The 17,866-nt window shown below is 47.8% G+C and overlaps 1 protein-coding gene across 8 annotated transcripts in view; it reads right to left on the bottom strand.

Annotated features, from left to right (window-relative positions):
• ARHGAP22 (Rho GTPase activating protein 22) overlaps window positions 1–17,866 on the bottom strand; it is a 202,839-nt gene that overhangs the window by 129,033 nt on the left and 55,940 nt on the right. For all 8 annotated transcript variants that reach the window (XM_073793356.1, XM_073793357.1, XM_073793359.1 and 5 more), the window contains exon 2: window positions 15,782–15,981. In XM_073793356.1, coding sequence (XP_073649457.1) covers window positions 15,782–15,981 — 200 coding nt within the window. The remainder of the gene's footprint in view (window positions 1–15,781; window positions 15,982–17,866) is intronic.

The raw sequence follows: 17,866 nt of genomic DNA, 5'->3' as shown, positions 1-17,866 counted from the left end.
GATTCTCCCAACCGATTCCAGCCAGAGGCTGCCTCCTGTGCACTCCGAATGCACTTGGTGTGCTCCACACGTCTCCGCGTCCCGCTTCACCACCATGTTGGGGCTACACCTGGTCTCCTGATAGAATCTGTCAGCCCGTGAGGGGTGCCCCTCGGGGCAGAGTGTTGGAGGGACAGCACTGTGCTTGGCAGAAAGCAGGGGCTTTGGGGTCTCAGCACCAGCTCCCTGCACCTTCCTGAACCACCCCAGATGGCCACAGGCCCTGAAGCCCTCACCAGGAAGGCCACCCAGCCTAGGGCCTGAGCCCATACAAGTCTAGCTGGGATCAAGGGTGAGCCTGGGACCCAGGGCCTGGGGCAGACTTGCGGCACTAAGCCTGGGGTCTGGGCAGAGCCCTCAGCAACCCTCCAGCCTCACCGTTAACAGTCTCTCCCAACCTTGGAGGGAATGTCCTCTCCAGGGTGGGTGGGTCTTCCGCCAGTGGTCCTGGTTTTCCCTGCAGTAGTTCTGTGCCACTCCAGGACTCTGATCTAGGCTCTGCCCCAAATCATGAATGCCTGACTCTCCTGAGTGATTCCTGAGCCTCCCAGAGGCTATAGGATTGAGGCTGTGCCTATGGTCCCAGCACTGTGAAACCTCGGGCTCCACCCAGGCAAGGGGTCCCAATACAATCACCCCCCAGGCCCTTGTCATTAATGCCTGTGATCATGTTCATGAGAAAAAGATGCATGCCATGTTGCAAAGTGTCTGTGTGAAGCCAGCACTCACTAGATTTAGTGTCTTAGCCTCTCTGTGTCACTGTGATGGGCCCAGTGCTGGAGTGCCAAGTAGCTTTCTAGGGACACAGGGGAATGAATGCTTGTGACCAGTGGACCAGAATGCTTACAAGGGCGGCTTCCTGAACCCTCTAGTGGTGACAGGGCTCTGGCCACTGGGACTAGGCGGTATGACTTCATCTACTTCTGGGCCTGGGCCTTTAGAAATGTAACCTCCATCCTTCTCTCCTCCCTTCCTCACTGTGTCAAGCTTAGAGGGCACAGAAACAGATGAAGCTGCCACCTTATCCACAGCAGACTTGCCATAGCAAGAGGTAAACTGTTATTTTGTTTAGGTGCTGGGATTTCAGGAATATTCAGCATTGTTTATTTTGACTAATTAGATGTCATTTTATTTTTTTTTATAAATTTATTTATTTTTGGCTATGTTGGGTCTTTGTTGCTGCGCACGGGCTTTCTCTAGTTGCGGTGAGCAGGGGCTACTCTTCATTGCGGTACGCGGGCTTCTCATTGTGGTGGCTTCTCTTGTTGCGGAGCACGGGCTCTAGGCGTGCGGGCTTCAGTAGTTGTGGTGTGTGGGCTCAGTAGTTGTGGCGCACGGGCCCAGTTGCTCCGCGGCATGGGGATCTTCCCGGACCAGGGCTTGAACCCGTGTCCCCTGCATTGGCAGGCAGATTCTTAACCACTGCGCCACTAGGGAAGCCCTAGATGTTATTTTGAGTAAACACATTTCAGATAATTTTGTCCCAGACTGCTCACCTGGCCCAATAAAAAAGTTTTAAAATCATAGTACTGGGACTTCCCTGGTGGCGCAGCAGTTAAGAATCCGCCTGCCAATGCAGGGGACACAGGTTCAAGCCCTGGTCCAGGAAGATCCCACATGGCGCAGAGCAACTAAGCCCATGCGTCACAACTGCTGAGCCTGCGCTCTAGAGCCCGCAAGCCACAACTACTGAAGCCTGAGCGCCTAGATCCTGCGCTCCACAACAAGAGAAGCCACCGCAAAGAGAAACCCCTGCGCCGCAATGAAGAGTAGCTCCCGCTCGCCACAACTAGAGAAAGCCCGCACACAGTAACGAAGACCTAACGCACCATAAATAAATAAATAAATTTATTTTAAAAAATAAATAAAATCATAGTACTATTGAAACACTGTATTTCTATGCAAAGCCATTTAATTAATGATTATTCTCTTGCTCCTCTGACTGGATGTTGGGAAGGAAAAGCAATGAGAGGGCAGGCCCATCTACTTGTGATACAGCCTTGGGGGCACAGGCTGCTGGGATCTGCCAAGCTCTCATGGTCAGAGCTCTCAGCAGGGCATGGCAGAAGGTCTGGGTTCTGGCCTCCAGCTACGATGGCTGTGGAGAACCCCCTTCCTGCCTGACCCTTTGGACTGGAGCACAAGAAACCCAGCAAGGATACAGGTCACTGTCCGAGAGGGGTCATGGCTCCCACTGTCCCTGGCCAAATGCCCAGTCTGTAAAGGATCTCCGCTGGGCAGTGGGAGGTCCTGGGAGTGTGAAAATGCCCCCCTTCCTCCTTGGCTCAATGGACTGAATGGTAGGTCTCTTTGCCTCCTTAAAATACCTGGTGTTCTAGCTGGAGGAGCTCAGGGAGAACTAAGCCTACTCCCTCTGATGCCCATTTGGTGGCTGCATCGGTTAACTGCCGTCGAGGGCTGATGCATTCAGAAGGGAACCAGCCATCATAGGCCATGTGCTCTGAGCTTCCTATAGGGGAGTGAGTCTTCACTGGTCAGCCACTTCTTTCCAGTACGTTCTCTGACCCAAGACTCAGGCAGATGTTGGTGTCAATTTCTGCCCCACCTAGATGCTAACTCTGCCCTTAGCTCTTTGGAGTCCACATGGCAGGTGTGGAAAAGCCTCTGCTTCAGAACTGGGAGCCCTTGGTAGGCAGTGCTGCGTGGCCTCCACTCCATGCTGTGAGGAGTCCAGGGGGACCCTGCCTCTCCACAGCCCAGGGTCTGCAGCACTGAACCACAGGGCTATTCTTCCACACAGCTGTCTCTGCCATGTTTCTGGGGCTGCACAGCTTCCAGCCTTCTCCCCCATGATGAACAGTCTGCCCCTGCCACTCAGGCTGGCCCGGGCCTTGGAGCACACTCCCTGGGAAGTGTGTTTCTGCCCAGAATATGCAGTCGGGACATGGTGATGCCGGGTCTGGGGGGCTTGCCTTGGATGATCTTGACTGCAAGTGGTTTGGTCTGTCTTACTGCTCTCCAGGCCCTGCAACTAGTGCTATGCTCTGGGGTATATGGTGATTTGGGAGAGGACTGCTATGCTGTTTAGTTGAGAGCAAGTTAGTCTGAGAAACACGGTATAGACACTTTTGCTTTGATCTGTGCCAGGCTAACCTGCTGAGCAGACTGCCGCTGAGGGGCACGTGCTGCCTTCTGCTGAGGAAGGCACACCCCATCCCAATCCTCTGCAAAGGATCATTCAGGAAGCCTACCCATCACCCTCAGCAGACCAGGCAAGGCGGCAATCCCACAGCAGCACCCCCAGATCACCTCCATTTTGCTGATAAACAGTAACTCAGTACTCGAATTTTGTCCCTGAGTGTTTAGGCAGTATGAATGAGCTAGAATGTCCCAAATGTAATTAAAAGTAAGTTATGCTCATCACACAATGAATAAGATATGTTTTCCATGCTGCCTCAATGTCATTTGATGCAGTTTTTTGCCTAGTAATTGACAAAATGAGTCATCTACCAACCAGGCTTCCAGCTATTACTGTAAATTAACTGGGTTCAATTGAAAGCCAAAGGATTGATCTATTTTAAGTGGAAGACATTTAAATACTGTAAATGAATATCCGTGGCTGACTTAAATTAGCAGAGCCTGAGAGAAGCTTATTACATTTCCACGAACAGGCAGCCACATTGAAGGAAACACAGAAGCCATTTTTATAAGATGAAGATCCATTCTGTAGGCAGAGACACTCTGAGTACGAAATAATTCGGGGGCAACCAAGACACTCGGCACTTGATTTACATACTCCCAAGCGTGTCATCAGGCTTCTTAGTAACTGGGTTTTCTTTCACCATGACAGTGGCAAAATCTTGTCATATAATGATGAGTTGTAGGTAATCATAAGGTATTGTGATGTTGTTATTCCAGCGGTCGCTTTCAGAACCACTGCTATATGGTGCAAGATAAGCTTGAAAACTCATATTTTTGGAGGATTACTTCCATCTTATGTTTTTCCTTGACAGGTCAGATGCAGAAAAAAATTGCTTTAACTAAACAGTTTAAAAATTGTTTAAAAAAGAGTTGGCTGCTGCCGTCAATTTTGAATTTACTAAATACATTTCTGTTTCATTTAAAATAACTATTTGATGAGAATTTTCATTTTGATCTGTTAGTAGAGGGTAGTTACATTTCTCAAATAGCTACATAAATGTAAAGTATCCCTTAAGAAAAAGCCACGCATTCTGACATTTGAACCTAAATAAATGATGACTCTTTTTTTTTTTTAATAAGACTCCAGTGAGTATTTCTTCACAAAAGCAGCATTTGAAGTTATCCCCAAGGACATTTAAAACAAGAAAACATTTACTGTTTAATTTTTTTCTGGGGCGCTAATGGCAACGTTAATATCAGTTCCCAGTTAGCTCATGGTTATTCCTACCGCCCTGTGGAGGACGTTTGCTCAATAGCTACTGAGCTATCCTGAGGCGGCGAGCAGGGCTTGTCTGATGCTTCAGTGTCCTTCCCTCTCACTCACGCATGTTCCTCTGAGCACAACTTGATCAACTGGAGTTTGCTGTGCCAAGATCTATGGGAGCTGCTATGGAGGTAGCCAAGCCCTTGTTCTTCTGTGCACAGAGATGTGCGGGTGGAAAGTATGAAGGAGGAAGTGAAATCAGGCTCTCCTGGACCTCTCAGGGAGTCAGGGGCAAGTTCACGAGGCCAGATGTGACTGGTGGAGATGCCAGCTGCAAAGGCCCCACTGCACCAAGGTCTGTACACATCAGCTCTCTTGCCGCCAATTGCATGTCTGCAAGATCTTTGCTAGGAGCCACCATTAAGCTTGGCACTACATGGCCACTAATGACCAGGAGTGACATCAGCCACAGGAATTCTGGGAAATCCCCCTGCTCTGGCCAGACCCCCACAGCTTGCCTGCTTCTCTTTCTTACTCATCCAGGATGGAACTTCTGAAAACCTCTATGGTTTGGCTGACTCTAGGTATTGTCCCTCCATTCCTCCTTGCCTTATAAGGTCTCCACTGACCTCCTGGCTTTGAGAGTTGAAAGGGCACTTGGAGATCATCTGTGGCCACCTTCCTACCCAGCGACAGGCTCTCCTCCAAGCTTCTTAGTCAAGTGCTGGTCTGGCCTCGGCTTGCCCAGCACCAGGGACTGGAGCTCACCCCTGCCCAGCAGACCACTCCATGGGAACAAAGTATCTTTCCTATATGGAGGGCACAGTGGCCTCCGTGCAATTCTATTTATCCGGGCTATAGCTTCTGGAGGTTCACAGAATAAATATAGTCTTGTTTGCATAAGGATGCAGTGCCTGATCTAGCGCCCTTTCCACGATTTCTCTTCAAATTTCTTATTCAGTTTGTCCCTCATATGGGCAGGAGTTCAGACCCCTCATCCTGGTTGCTGGCAGTTGGAATGGGGCAGAAGGTCCAAGGATGCCCTACTTGTCTGTCTGGGCCATGTGGTCCATCTCCTCATAATTCTGTGGTCCACTCAAGCATCCTGAGAGCATGGCAGTGGCTTCCCAGAGCAAAAGCAGAAACGGCTTGGTGTCTCAAGGACCGAACCTAGAACTTGCATGGCATCACTTCTGCCTCATTCTATCGGTCAAGTAATCACCAGGGCAGCTCAGATGCGGAAGAGAGGAAGGAGACTGCACTTCTTGTTGGGAGGAGGGGTGTGTGCATAGGCAGGGGAGGAATAGAGACAGCTATCCTTGGAGACTATCTAGCAGGTGCCTTGTAGAGTTGCTGCGAGAATTAAGTCAATACATGCCAAGCACTTAGGATCGTGCTTGGTTCGTATGCATGTAAGTGTTAGCTTTTATTTAGATTTAAGCCCATGAAGTAAGGCAGAGCCGAGATCGGGGCCGTGCCGCATGCCACGGGACTTCTCTTGCTTGACTGAGCTGGATGGCTGCTAACCCTTTACTGTGTACAGTTCCACCGAGGAGAGAAGGCCGACACTAGGCTGTTTCCAATATGTTTAATCTTACTCTGACAGCAGCCCTATATAGTGGGTGTGGTTATTCCCACCTCACAAAAAGAAAAGTGAGGCTCAGAAAGGGAAATACCTTCTCTGGTAACTAGCTAGTAAGCAGTGAAGCCAAAATTCGGAAATCTGTCATTCTCTGTCATGCAGGATTCAGTAAAAACGACTTGCTAAGGTACAGCCTGGACTCTTAATTGGAAAAGGCAACATAGGGTTGCTCTCAGGGAGCCTCACGGGTTCAGGCGATCCCCGCTTCCAGGCTCTGTCACCTGCTTTTCACATGTCATTTTAGAAGCCTTCTTGGAGGACTTCTATCTTAGATCCCATTCTAAGAATTACAGGAATCTTGTCCCTGAGTATTTAGGCAGCATTGACACCACCACTGCCGCCAGCTGCCATCTGTCCAACTCTCAGGGCAGCCTCAGAACAACACACCAAATGTGGGAGCAAGAGGGTCTTCAATGATCTACCTAAATCTACAACCTGTAGGTGGTATAAACGGGATTTGAACCCAGGTTCTCTGATTCCAAATATTATTTTCTTTCCATAGTACGCAAGCTTCCATTCCACCCTTCTGAACATCATTTTCCCCACCTATACGATGGAAATGAATTGTATCTGCCCTGTTAAGGTTGCTGTGAGGCTCAATGGAAATTATGAATGTTTATTTAAAAAGGCTTTAGGGCTTCCCTGGTGGTGCAGTGGTTGAGAGTCCGCCTGCCGATGCAGGGGACACGGGTTCGTGCCCCGGTCCGGGAAGATCCCACATGCCGCGGAGCGGCTGGGCCCGTGAGCCATGGCCGCTGAGCCTGCGCGTCCGGAGCCTGTGCTCCGCAGCGGGAGAGGCCACAACAGTGAGAGGCCCGTGTACCGCAAAATAAATAAATAAATAAATAAAATAAAAAATAAAATAAAAAGGATTTATTGAGCTTCTACTAGGTGTCAGGCACTGTTCTGGACAATCAGGATACAGGGTAAACAAAACAAACGAAATCCCGACCCTGATGAGCTTACATACTAATAGGGGAAGGCAGTCCAATAAGCTCCTTGTCACTTTTCAAGCACTTTACAAAAACAATGAAATATTTTCCCACCAAGGATCTAACACAGGCTGGATCCGTGTTCACTCATTCAGTCAATTTACTCATTTCTTCATTCATTCACTCATTCATTCATTCAATTATTCATGTAAGTATCAAGTGTTACTACATATCAGTTATGTGTCAGGCACTGTGCTGGGTGGTAGGAGAAGATAAGTAATAAGATAGACTGAGGCCCTGCGGGAATGAAGTGTACAGACTGGAAGGGAGGAAACATATAACTAAGGAAGTGCTATAAATTAACGGTAGCAATGTCAACAACAGCAACAATGGTAACAACAACAATAACAATAACGACCTCTAGGCTGGTTTGAGTAACAGTTTACAACTGATGAAGGATGCTCAGTTAGTGTTTGCTGAATCAACTCCAGCTGAGTCGAATTTACAATGTCTAGATGTGAAAAAGCATCTGACACATGGGCTGCTCTGTGACTTGCTGTGAGCGTGGACCGGCTCAGACCAGCCTGACAGCATCTTAATTATGCCCCCAGATAGAGCTGAGATAAGGGCCCTGGTGGGTAGAGTCTTACTAGACAAAGCTGTGAGGTTCCATGGGCAGACATTAAGCAAAGACTTCAGGCGCTATGGTAACACACCCACTAACCTAGGCCTGATGCCAGCCCCCAAATTCCCTCATCCGGAACATGGAGACAACCCAGGCACCTTCCTCAGGAGCCAGGACCCAAGGAGCCAGCTCATGACAGCACCGTTTTTGTCTTTGACATTCAAGCTTGGTAAACAAAGGAAGGAGGAAAGGGGTGATTGGCGGCCTGCTGGAACATTCCCTGTGACCTTCAAGTTCTGGAGTCAGATGGCCTCTCTTTCCTCCCCTGAGGTTTCCTCTTTCTTAAAGACTGCTGGTTTCTGATTGCCCCATATTAACGTTCTCCCCTAGAAGTGCATCTGCTTTCCCATCCATCTTGTCTCTCCTCCTCCCAATTCCAACCTTTTACTCTAAATTAAATGAAACTTTAAATCAATCTTCTCTCCCACTCCCATTACTTACGCTCCTGGAAAACAAAACAAAACAGAACCCAGTCTGCTCTCAAAGTGATTTTTAAATTGCCTCTGCTAGAACCTACAGCTGCATCGGCCACATGGGCGTAGATTTGAGACTCTGCTACCCAGGGATGCAGGCGTCAGCTCCCACACTTTGTCCCCTGCTGCTGTCAAGGCTCCCCAGCCCCTTGTTCCAGCACCTGGCGGTCTTCTAGGCCACACCGGCTGTCAGGACAACAGCCCCATTTGGATGGTCTTTCTGCCTCCAGCCTGGCACCTTGACATTCCCTGCCTGTGCTGCCGTGGATGACTTTCCTCTCGGAGTGAGGAAGGCTAAGTCTGAGCTCCCAAACCTCCAGCCCCCCAGTGCTGCCAGGACCCAGCTTCTGAGTGTGGCACCCGAGCCATCCACATCCAGCTTCTGGTACCACGTGTGCAGTCTGGGTTCCTGACAACACGATGACCCTCACACTTCTGCTTCAGAGGCCCTGCGCTCCACCCTGGGCATGAGCTGCCTGATATAGCCCACCTCCACACATGAAGTTACACAATTTCTGAGCACCTCCAGTGTGCCAAGGCCAGCTCTGCAGAGACCAGCTGGGCTTGGCGACTCTGTCTGGAAGAGGGAGCTCTTTGTCTGCTCCCCTTTCTGGTTACCTGAAGAGAACTCTCTAGGGCTGTGTCCCTGTTGCCTTCCTTTTCTGCTTTTAGTTTTTCTTTCCTTGTTTAACTTAAAATATTTTAAAATATGGACATAAGTAAATATAGTCTCATTGTGAGAAATGAAAAGACAATCACCCCTCAGTACTGGTGGGGAAGGGCTCCTATAGTGCTCCCCCATGAAGTTACCCAAAACCTCGGATTCTCAAGTCCCTTATATAAAATGCTTGTAATTGCATATAACCTAAGCATATCTTCCCATATTCTTTAAAGCATCGCTAGATTACTTATAATACCTAATACAATGTCAATGCTAAGTAAAATAGTTGCCGGTGTACAGCAAATTCAAGTATTGCTTTTTGGAACTTTCTGGAAATTTATTTTTTTTTCTGAATAGTTTTCAGCCTGGTTGAATTCATGGCTGTGGAGCCCATGGATATGAAGGGCCAACTGTAATACAGATAAATATCAAGTTTTTTGATCATCACCTCATTGTCCATTTTCTCCCCAAAGCCTTACCCTATAGCTTTGGTTTGTAGTAGCTATATTCTGAAAATCCCCAAATTAAACTATTTTAGCTTTATTTCACTTATTTTTTTTAGTGAAGGTTATATCTAAACACAGTTTAGAGAATCAAATAGCTCTACAAGGCTTGTTATAAGCAGCAATTTCTTCCTCTTCTACTACTGCCCAAATCTTAGTCACCACTTTCAGCTCTTTTAGGTGAGGTTTTTTTTTTTCTTTTCTTATGTTTATTTCTAAATAAGATCCTTACACTACCATGTCTTGATTTAAAATTTTAGGCATTATCTATGGAATTCCCAGCATGGCAGTTTGAGATTTTGCTTTATTTCACTGCCCTCCCTGCCGCCCCTCCCTATGTGACTTCCTGAACCTCCACAGTAACTTTGGTTATATCAGTCAGCATTCACTGTTTATACTCCCATCCTAGGAAATTTAATTTAACTGAATATTTTTTCTAAGGAGGACTTTCATCTCTCTTTCTAGAACTTCTTCTCAGACACTGAGTTGTCTCTCCTCTTTTCCTCTCCGTTGTTCTTCTTTCCGGGAGATTATGTTAAGATTTTCATCCAGCCCTTCATTTGAGTTTTTGTTTCTGGTATTTTATTTCTGAATTCTGGGAGCTGGTTTGTGCTCTGACTGTCCATTTTTATAGTCTCTCTCTGAGGATGTTAAAGACAGTTTTATTTAAAAGTTTTCTCCCCCCTGCACAGTTTTTATTGCCTCCAAGTTGTTTATTTCCCCCTTTCCTGTGTTCGTCTGGCCTTCATATGCAATTCTTTCCTTAAGTGAAAGAATTCACTTTGGGTGAATTCTTCCAGTCACCTTCCAGTGACCTTCTAGTGACCTTCTAGTGACCTTCTAGTGACCCAAGGTTCTTTACTCCTACTAGTTACAGTTCTCTAAGCAGCTGATTGGAAATTGTATGGGGGCAGGCGGTGAATGTTTACAGAGAGAGAGATCTGCCTGGCCTGTTTCATGGGGGACCCCTCCTGTCAGTATATTTTGTGTTTTTCTTCTTGGCCTGTCACATTCTCCAGTGAAAATTCTTCATTTCCTTCCTGAGGGCTATTCCTGACTGCTGAGATCTGGCAGCCAAGTGTGGGATAAAGACTGGGAGAGCTAAGGAACTGATATGATGCCCACCTCCCTCTAAGCCTCCTGTTCTAGTGAGGTACCCGCCCCCCCACCCCCAATGACGGGGCAGCGTCCTCAGCTTCCTTCCAAGTGTTACGCCCTAATGAGGGAGGGCAGTCACAGCTTTGCACAAGGTGGTTCGGGAGATCTGGGACCTAATTGCTTTTTTTTTTTAATAGATCTTTATTGGAGTATAATTGCTTCACAATACTGTGTTAGTTTCTGTTGCACAACAAAGCGCATCAGCCGAATGCATACACATGTCCCCATACACCCTCCCTCTTGAGTCTCCCTCCCATCCTCCCTATCCCACCGCTCTAGGTCATCGCAAAGCACGAAGCTGATCTCCCTGTGCTGTGCTGCTGCTTCCCACCAGCCAACTATTTTACATTCGGTAGTGTATATATGTCGTTGCTACTCTCACTTCGCCCCAGCTTCGCCCTCCCACCCCATGTCCTCAAGTCCATTTTCTATGTCTACCTCTTTATTCTTGCCCTGCAACTGTGTTCATCAGTACCATTTTTTTTTTTAGATTCCATATATATGCGTTAGCATATGGGATTTAATTAAACTTAAAAGCTTTTGCACAGCAAAGGAAACCATAAACAAGAGAAAAAGACAACCCTCAGAATGGGAGAAAATATGTGCAAATGACACAACAGACAAAGGATTAATCTCCAAAATATACAAAGAGCTCATGGAGCTCAATATCAAAAAAACAAACAATCCAGTTAAAAAATGGGTGGACCACTTAAATAGACATTTCACCAAGGAAGACATACAGATGGCCAAGAGGCACATGAAAAGATGCTCAACATCACCAATTATTAGAGAAATGCAAATCAAAACTACAATATCACCTCACGTCAGTCAGAATGGCCATTATCAAAAAATCTAGAAACAATAAATGCTGGAAAGGGTGTGGTGAAAAGGGAACCCTCTTAACTGCTTTTTAAACTGACTTTCAATCAGAACTCCTGTTTGGAGCTCTTCTTTTGCCCTCATTTCCAGAGATAACTGGTCCTGCCAATGTCTGAGCCTTTGCTGGGCGGTGAGGGGATTTGCAAACCCGATGGATTTTTGTGCTCTCTGTGGTGCTGGCTTGGAATTTAGCTCTCTGGGGTTTGCTGATCAGCTACCTCCCACCCACCTGCTGTCCAGCATCCAGAATGCTGCTGTCTCCCTCCTGCCCTCTCCATCTAGGTGTGTCCAGACCTTCACAAGCACACCTTTAGTGCTCTTTATTGGAATTTTGGGGGTTTTAACTCTGTCATCCTTGACTAGAAGTTTGAATTTAAGTTTTGACTTTCTTATTAACTTAGGAGGTGTTATGAAGTACGTGTGTGTTTTATTTCCACGTGTATAGATTTCTCTCTCTCTTGCATATATACCCTCACTCACTGTCATTTTGTTCTTAATCTCTAAGTCTTTTTTTTTCTTTTGCACTATTGTCAGTGAATGTGTCTCTATAATTTCATTTTTTTTTTAAAAATGGAGAACAATGAGAATTCTTTTTCTTTGTTTAGGTATCCTTCAAAGCTATGTCATTAAGAACATAAAAGTTCACAGCTGCTCTATTTTCTCAGTAGGTTATTTATATTATAATGAAATGTTTCTTTTGTTCCCTTTTGTTCCTATCACCTTGAATTCTATTCTATTTGATTTTGATATTCCTAAATCTGCTTTCTTTTTGCTTGCATGTGCTGGCTTACGTTTTTCCCATTGTTTTGTTTTTCAACCTTTTTATTACTTTCTCTTTTTTAAGCCAGACTTCCACTTTGTCTTTTAAGAGACAGATGAATCTGACCTATTCACATTTATTATGACAACTGAAAGGTTTCTTCCTATTCCTTGCTATCTTATTTATTTACTTTTTTGTTTTCTATTTACCTTTTTCTTTTGTTTTTTCCTCCCCTCCATTTTCTGCCCATTTGTTGAAATGATCACATTTAATTTGTTACATTCTTTCCATCTCACGTTTTGGAAGTTGTACTTTCCATTTCTATTCTATTCCATTTCTATTCAAAGCCAAGAAACCCACAGTGAAGGAGTGGGATAACTAGACTTAAAGTGAATCCTCAAACAGTGGAAACAGACCAGGCTGATCAAGAAAGAATGTGGCAGGAGTTTTCATGGTGCAAGAAACATTTCGCAGAAGCTAAAAGTATTTAAGAAGAAAAAACCTGGAATCTTTTATTAGTAAAACTGTAGGATCTGTCTGCTGGAAACTATTAGGGACATGTGTTGGGAAAAGCTGGAGGGACAGGGCCACACTTTCAGGTTCTGTTTTAAAGCACCTTTGCCTAGTCTTTCTATCTGAGTTTCCATCTGAGCCAATTCTTCCACCATCTTGAATTTTCCCCGTCTCTGTGCTCTACGTCCTCTGCTGACCTTCATGCGAGAAGGGGAGAAGGGAAGAGCTAGGGCTTTGGAGAGAGAACAAGAATATGGGCTGGGAGTGATCCTTATCACGTGTATGTGCTCTGGGCAGCATCAAGGGTAGCTGGACATCCCTCCTCTCCACAATTACATCTGCTGGACAGATGACAGGCCATCTGTTAGGAGGGAGCTCACTGCCTGGGCACTTCTATCACCGTAAACACTGAGCAGGGCCCATTTTTCCAGGAACCAGATATTGAGAATTAGTCCATTACATGTAGTTCATGCAATTAAATGGAAATCTGAGGGTTATTCTGCCAGCAGGCATGTAGGTTTGAGGTCATACTATAAAGATAAATGAGTCAAATTTGACCAAGAGTCTCCTTGAGATTGGGAACCTGAGCAACAGGGCTGCCAGAGCAGTCAGGCTTTGCTGGGGAGGGGGGATTATGGAAAAGAATAATCCCCCATGAGGATGTGGCAGAGACCCGGAGAGGCCAAAAGAGGAGCCCTGGGCATGATGCTGGCATCTGTTGGAGACTCTGGCTCCTTTCAGGGATCCAATGGCTCCCTGGTGACAGCTGCGCTGGTTTAGCTTGGGTCAGGCCCCAGGGCTCCTCCTTTGCCCAGGCTGGTGACTGGGGATGTCATTACTTCCATTCAATTAGCTATTTCCACCAGAAGCCATTGATGTCTGGAGTAGGTGGCAGGTGAGGGAGAAGAATGTCCAGTCTGGGAAATCTGGGGGATGGAGGTTCCTTCTGGAGCTGCAGTGACAGGTGAGGGCCACCTGAGACTCACCGTGAAGAATATGTGGGGAAGCCTGGGGCAGGGGTTCACACGTAGGCTGGTGACCTCAGTCTGTTACTTTAGTCCACTGGGTTCACCCAACATTATAATGCATTTCTCCCAGGAGATGGTGCTATGGGCGGGCCAGGAGGGGGATGACAGTAGGGGCCATAGGCAGGGCTCTGAGGTGCTAGGGACTGTGGCAACTTTGATCACCATCATCAGAGTGACATGTCACCAAAAGGACAGCCAGGAAAGCCAAGAGGCCACTGAAGGGCCAAGGCTGGTCTTCAACACAAAACACAGAAGCCAGAAGGAAGATGGCAGTGGGCAAGCCAGAGGTGTGGCTCCTGATCTGGGGAGCAGGCTGAGGGGCAGGGCTGAGGGAGCGTGAGGGTACCCAGACTGAAGTATCCCAGGTGCTAGGATCTGCACTCCGTCGCGCACATGTTCTACAATCTAATTCTTAGTGCATCTCTGTGAGGTAGGTAATAATGTCTCCATTTTAGTAATCATGAAACTGAAAGTAAAAAAAAAATTAAGTGACTTCTACCAAGTTATTTAGCTAGCATGACTGACCTAATTCAGATCAAATTCAAAGTTCCTGTTTGTTCCACTCCACCTCTCTGGGAGTTCTATTCCTTCCTTATAAAGCCTGGGAGGCTGGACAGGATCAGAGTTCCCTAAACTTTAGCTTCGATCCACCTTCATGAGTCTTGTCATCCTCACCTCTCATCTCTACTGGTATTGATGTAAAACTTTTCCTCAAGCAGTCTCACTTGTTTGTGTGTGTGTTAAGATGTACATAACATGTAATTTTCCATTTCAATGATTTTTAAGTGTACAGTTCTGTAGCATTAAGCACACTCACACTGCTGTGCAACACTTTTTGTTTTTAACTTAGATGTATTTTAGAAACAAAAACATGCTATGACTCTCACGAATGGAAACCAGTATGGCTTTCCATAAACAAAAGTTAACCACTAGAATAGATACAGTGAAGACAGAAAGTTATTTACTTGCAGCTGGTGACTAGTGCCACTGAGGTCTCTGAGATGAGGCCTGCTCCTTCCCACCCCCAGAGTCCCATGTTTTTAAGGGAGGGTCCCAAGTATTGGAGAAGTGCTAAAGATAGGACAATTCCTTCTTCATACTCAGAAAATTTGGAAGAGGAGTGACAGGGTCATTTTCTCGCTGTGTTGACGACGTGATACCGTGCTGTGCCCAGGTACCTCCTTCCACCTTGCCCATCACAGAGCCCCCTCCCAGCCCCCCAGGCCCCCGAGCACACCGTGGAACTGCTGGATGTGCACAGGCTACAGCCCTGAAAAGCTCTGTGACCCCTGACCCCAAACAAGGGGATCTCCCTTTTCTTTCCAACTTGGATCGATGACTAGGAGCCACCTTTGGAAGAAGTCCTTCAAGTTCCCGTCCCCATTTTCCCCAAGAGAAGCGAGGGTAGCTCCCAGACATCCTTTCTCTGTCTGAATCCCATAACAAGGGTTAGCTTGCCCAAGCTCCGCAAGCCCAGCCGCCATGGCCGGCAGCGTGCAGAGCGCTCGGTTATGATGTCTGCACAGGGCAACTGTGACCAGGCTGCACCATGGCGGAGGAGGCCACCGACTGCTCTGACTGAGCGAACTTAGTGGAACTGGGTAGAAAGGCAGACGTGTTAAGCGCCTGAGGTGGAGCTTACAGTGCCTTACAGGCCCCTGAGAGGCAGAGGCCTCTGGCACAGGGGTTTCACCACGAGCCAGAATTCAGTATGACGTTAGATTTGTCTGGGCGCCCGTTTCCCTGCATAATGGAAGGAATGGAATGTGTGCACCTGTGTCCTCCTTGGAAGCACTAAGAGGCTGAAAAGGACATGAGAAGAGTTGTAATTTTAAGCCATGGACGGATGTTCTCTATCACCATTACCAGGAAACATTTCCATCACTGAAGCTGTGGATGTGTCACAGTAAAACAAGGTGTGATACCCGGAACGTGGTAGCAGGGGATAAAGCTCACTTTGGAAATCCCAGTGAAATGTCATGCTGAGTGGAGTCAGGGGCTTGGTGCTTGAGGGGTGGAGGTGCTGACGGGAGGGTCACTGTCTGCCTTCTCCCCTTTCCTGGACGTAGTTAAACACGCCCGCCCACCCCCGCCTGGAGCCCCGCTGTGATGCCCGCTGGACACAGGACGCACGCTCCTCACCTGGGGCTTGCTCTCATCTTTGTCCTTGTAGTAGAAGAGCTGATCCCCACGCAGTACGAACCAGCGCTGCTGCCAGTTCTTCATTATGCTCCTCTGCTTCTTCAGCCAGCCCGCCTTCAGGACGGGGCCCAGCCTGCGGGGGCAGGGTGGCTGCCCAGGGCTCCGGCTCTGCTCCCCCATCACCAGGCTTTTGGAGCGGGCTGGAAGCCAAGCACACACACAGTGAGCACGAAGGATGGCAGGCCAGGGGTCAGTCCTTGCCCCACCCTGGCATCCCAGCTGCCCGGTGACCAGAGTATGGGAGCTTTGGCCAGTAGGGCATGATCATGCTTGGCCTATCTCCCCCTTGGGTTCAAAGGGACATGGGTTGGGACCCCTCAGCACCGCAGCCCAAGGTCATCCACCTAGGGGAGTGCACAGCCTGCCTGATTAGTTTCTGCTTTGTCCCTGGGATCCAAGATTCTGCCTTTCCCCAGGTTTGTTCATCCATCCATGCCTCCATGCACCCATCCATCCATCCAGCTTTCCATTTGTTCAATGACTCATTCATTCATTCAGCAACTATCTATTAGTACCTACTATGTACCAATCACTGTTACAGGTGCTAGGGAAAAAGCAGTAAGAAATAAGAAAAATAAGAAACATAAACAGCTCACATTCTAGCAGGCTTCCTGTCACTCAGGCCCCAAGGGAGCTGGCCCCAGCAGACTCCCTCCCTGGTACCTGCGTGGCACCTCTCCCCTGGCAGCATCAGATCTCAGCACCATTGCCCAGAACCCCCATCCCACCTGCCAAACCACCTTGCTGCTTCCCTGGGATCATCCTGGCAGCTGGGCCTGCACAGCAGGGCCTCTGCGACAGTTGCTTGCTGTGACTTGTCGATGGCTCCCTGGCAGGGTGAAGGGGCCGTCCCTCCTACCTAGAGCCACCGAGTGCCTCGAGCGCTCCTGCTCCGCAGATACCACTGAGCAGCGCTCTGCCAGGTTGGTACTGCCCTTCACAGTGATTGAGTTCTTGCCCCTCCCATGCCTCCCCTACCCCTTCCCCTCGCTCTCCCCTCTGTCCTGGGGAAACCTTCTCTCCTCTCTCTGGCCAGTATCAAGGATACTGCTGCAGTGGTCGCTAGGAGGGGCCATCCTGGACTTTGGAGGAACAACTCTGAGTCCAAATGTAATCACACTTACAATTCTTAGACCACAGATCCTAACTTATGATTGGAACGCGCGGTCCCTGCAACCCACAGTTGTTTCTTCCATCCTTTTCCTACTCAATTTCTGGCTTGGCTGCATGGTGAGCTCCTATCTATCCTTCAAGATCCAACTCCACAGAACCTTCCTTCTGATCTCTTCCAGATAGTCCTTCCCTCCTCTACCAGGACATGTGGTCCATGGCTGGTATTTATTAATCTGTGTGGTTGCCTTTCTGCCCCTCTAGACTGAGGGGTAGGGATGGGAGGACATGACGTCTTATCTAGTTCTGCACTTGTGGCTCTCATCACCACACCAGGCAGGTAACGGATGTAAGACATGGTTGGCAAACATCATGGGCTACTTTGGCTTACTCTTTTATTTTAAATTGAAGTATAGTTGATTTGCAGAATCAACTGTCCTTGGCAGAAGCAGGGCTCCAGTGGAGGAAGGAGAGGCCAGCCCTTGCTCCCCTCAGTCCACCAGGGAGGCGCTTCCTGCAGATGCTACTTAGGCTGCCCAGCCAGCCCGGATTGTCCCCCAGCCGGTCAATCACACAGATATTACTTATAAGGCCCATAGAGCATCTTGAAAGGAAAATCGTTGTTGTTATGATTTATTGATAACCACTGTTCCTGTCTTCAGCATTTCCTTGAATCAAGCCATGTAAATATTCCAGTTCTGTAAACATTTAAGCCAAGATTTCAACTCAAACAGCTCTAACCTTCTAAGGCTCCAGAACTACGGGGAGCCTCTGGAGTTTCTGGCCCAGGAGCAGGCCTGTGACCTGGGGAGGAGCAGGGTGCTCTTTGCCCTCCTCAAAGTCAAGTTCTTCGGCTCACAAGCACATTCATTCATTCACTCGTTCATTCATCCATGCCTTCCAAGTCTGCGGAGC

The sequence above is a fragment of the Tursiops truncatus genome, chromosome 16, assembly GCF_011762595.2.
Source record: "Tursiops truncatus isolate mTurTru1 chromosome 16, mTurTru1.mat.Y, whole genome shotgun sequence".
NCBI lineage: Eukaryota > Metazoa > Chordata > Mammalia > Artiodactyla > Delphinidae > Tursiops > Tursiops truncatus.
The sequence above is the reverse complement of the archived record's forward strand: the minus strand, read 5'-3'. Positions and strand labels throughout refer to the sequence as shown.